Here is a 1,486-nt window from a genome sequence, read left to right as displayed (position 1 = left end):
TAAGGGAGCCTCATCGTCACATTTAGCAGGTATGAGAAAAGGGTCCATGGATTATTAGTTGAAATACTATTCATTAAGTTATGTAAATATTGAAAATACTTTGGTACCTTGTCTTATGTTAAGGTCTGTAATGGAGGAATTAATTTTCTAAACCATGATCATGTAATTTTTGAAGGCATATAGGGCAGATATCTAACTGTTATTTCCTTAAAGTATATTTGATTTGACAAAATCAAAAAATAAAAAATCCCTAGATTAACAGAAATCTGAAAACCAACAGGAATTCTGAATGTTAAGGATGAAACCCAATACTGGGCTGACGTTGCAAACAACCCTAAGAATCGAGACGAAAAGGAAATGGCTCAGGGCTTTTACAACTGTCTTGATCCAATTGCAAAAGAATTTAGGTTTGTAGTATTCATGCTTAATCTCTAAACAGAAAGCATTTTTTGTGGGTATTTTATTTATTTACTTTTAGGATTTTTAGGCTTGTTAGATGTATCAATAACTGGCTTTAGTATACAGGATGGTTGATGTATGAATTAATTAATGGATTTGTGAATAAAGTAAAGGAAAAATTTTTAAAAGTTAAGTAAATGGAAATATTATGCATCCTCCACACGAAAGCTCAAAACCTCTCTTGTATCTTAGAAATTAGCATGATAAAACTAAGGATTTTTAATCAAGACCATTAGAAGGATTTATGAATTTATAGATAAAATGTGAATTCTGAAAAGATAGCTGTAGGCTAATAGTGTGTGGCTCTTACTCTAATATGAATTATGAGTTAATTTGCTATAAAATTTACTGAGTCTTCAATTTTTTTTCTTCCATATTTGAAATTAGGGAATATACAGATAGATACTGAGATACAGAGATAGAGATAACTTGCACTTTTAATGATTTAGATTACTTTCACTCTGTGAACTAGTTATGTAATCTCTTTATATCCTTTGCTGATATACATCAGGGACATGCACATGGTATTTGAAGATATATATCCTGCCTTTTGAAAAGATAGTGGATAGTGAAATAAATGTTGAACTAAGCATATTTAGATTTTTTTTCAAATTTGCTCCCTTTCAGAATTCAAATGCATGGTCCTGATATCCTGATACTCATGATTATGGAAAGACTGCAAGAAAACACATTCTGTTTAGAATTGTAGTTATGTCTATATAATTCACTGAATGTTTTATGAAGACAAATAAAATAAGGTGCAATTTTTTTCCAGTGGGTTGGATGCTGTGTCTCTCCTAGATGCAGAAGATATTTTGGAAAATACCCATAACTCGTTGGATGAGTTGTGGAGGCTGGACTATCCGCAGTCTCGTATGGAGCACCTTCTGGATATCATAGCAAATCAGATTACGCGTTATGTCCAGGTTAGGAGACATTAATTATTTTTGGATATTTACTGTGTTTGTAAGTTGAATTTGAATCATCATATCGGTTTTAAAGTGTTTATAATTTTTAATGGATATTT

The 1,486-nt window shown here is 31.2% G+C and overlaps 1 protein-coding gene across 1 annotated transcript in view; it reads left to right on the top strand.

Moving 5' to 3' along the window:
* Positions 1-6: 6 nt before the first annotated feature.
* Positions 7-1,486, top strand: part of LOC125041166 (cytoplasmic dynein 2 heavy chain 1-like) — a 52,520-nt gene continuing 51,040 nt past the window's right edge. The window contains exons 1-3 of the mRNA XM_047635979.1: positions 7-29; positions 281-407; positions 1,235-1,385. Coding sequence (XP_047491935.1) covers positions 358-407; positions 1,235-1,385 — 201 coding nt within the window. The 5' untranslated portion in view covers positions 7-29; positions 281-357. The remainder of the gene's footprint in view (positions 30-280; positions 408-1,234; positions 1,386-1,486) is intronic.

Source organism: Penaeus chinensis, chromosome 30 (assembly GCF_019202785.1).
Source record: "Penaeus chinensis breed Huanghai No. 1 chromosome 30, ASM1920278v2, whole genome shotgun sequence".
Lineage (NCBI taxonomy): Eukaryota > Metazoa > Arthropoda > Malacostraca > Decapoda > Penaeidae > Penaeus > Penaeus chinensis.
Note: the sequence above shows the minus strand (reverse complement) of the source record. Positions and strands in the feature narration are given on the sequence as shown.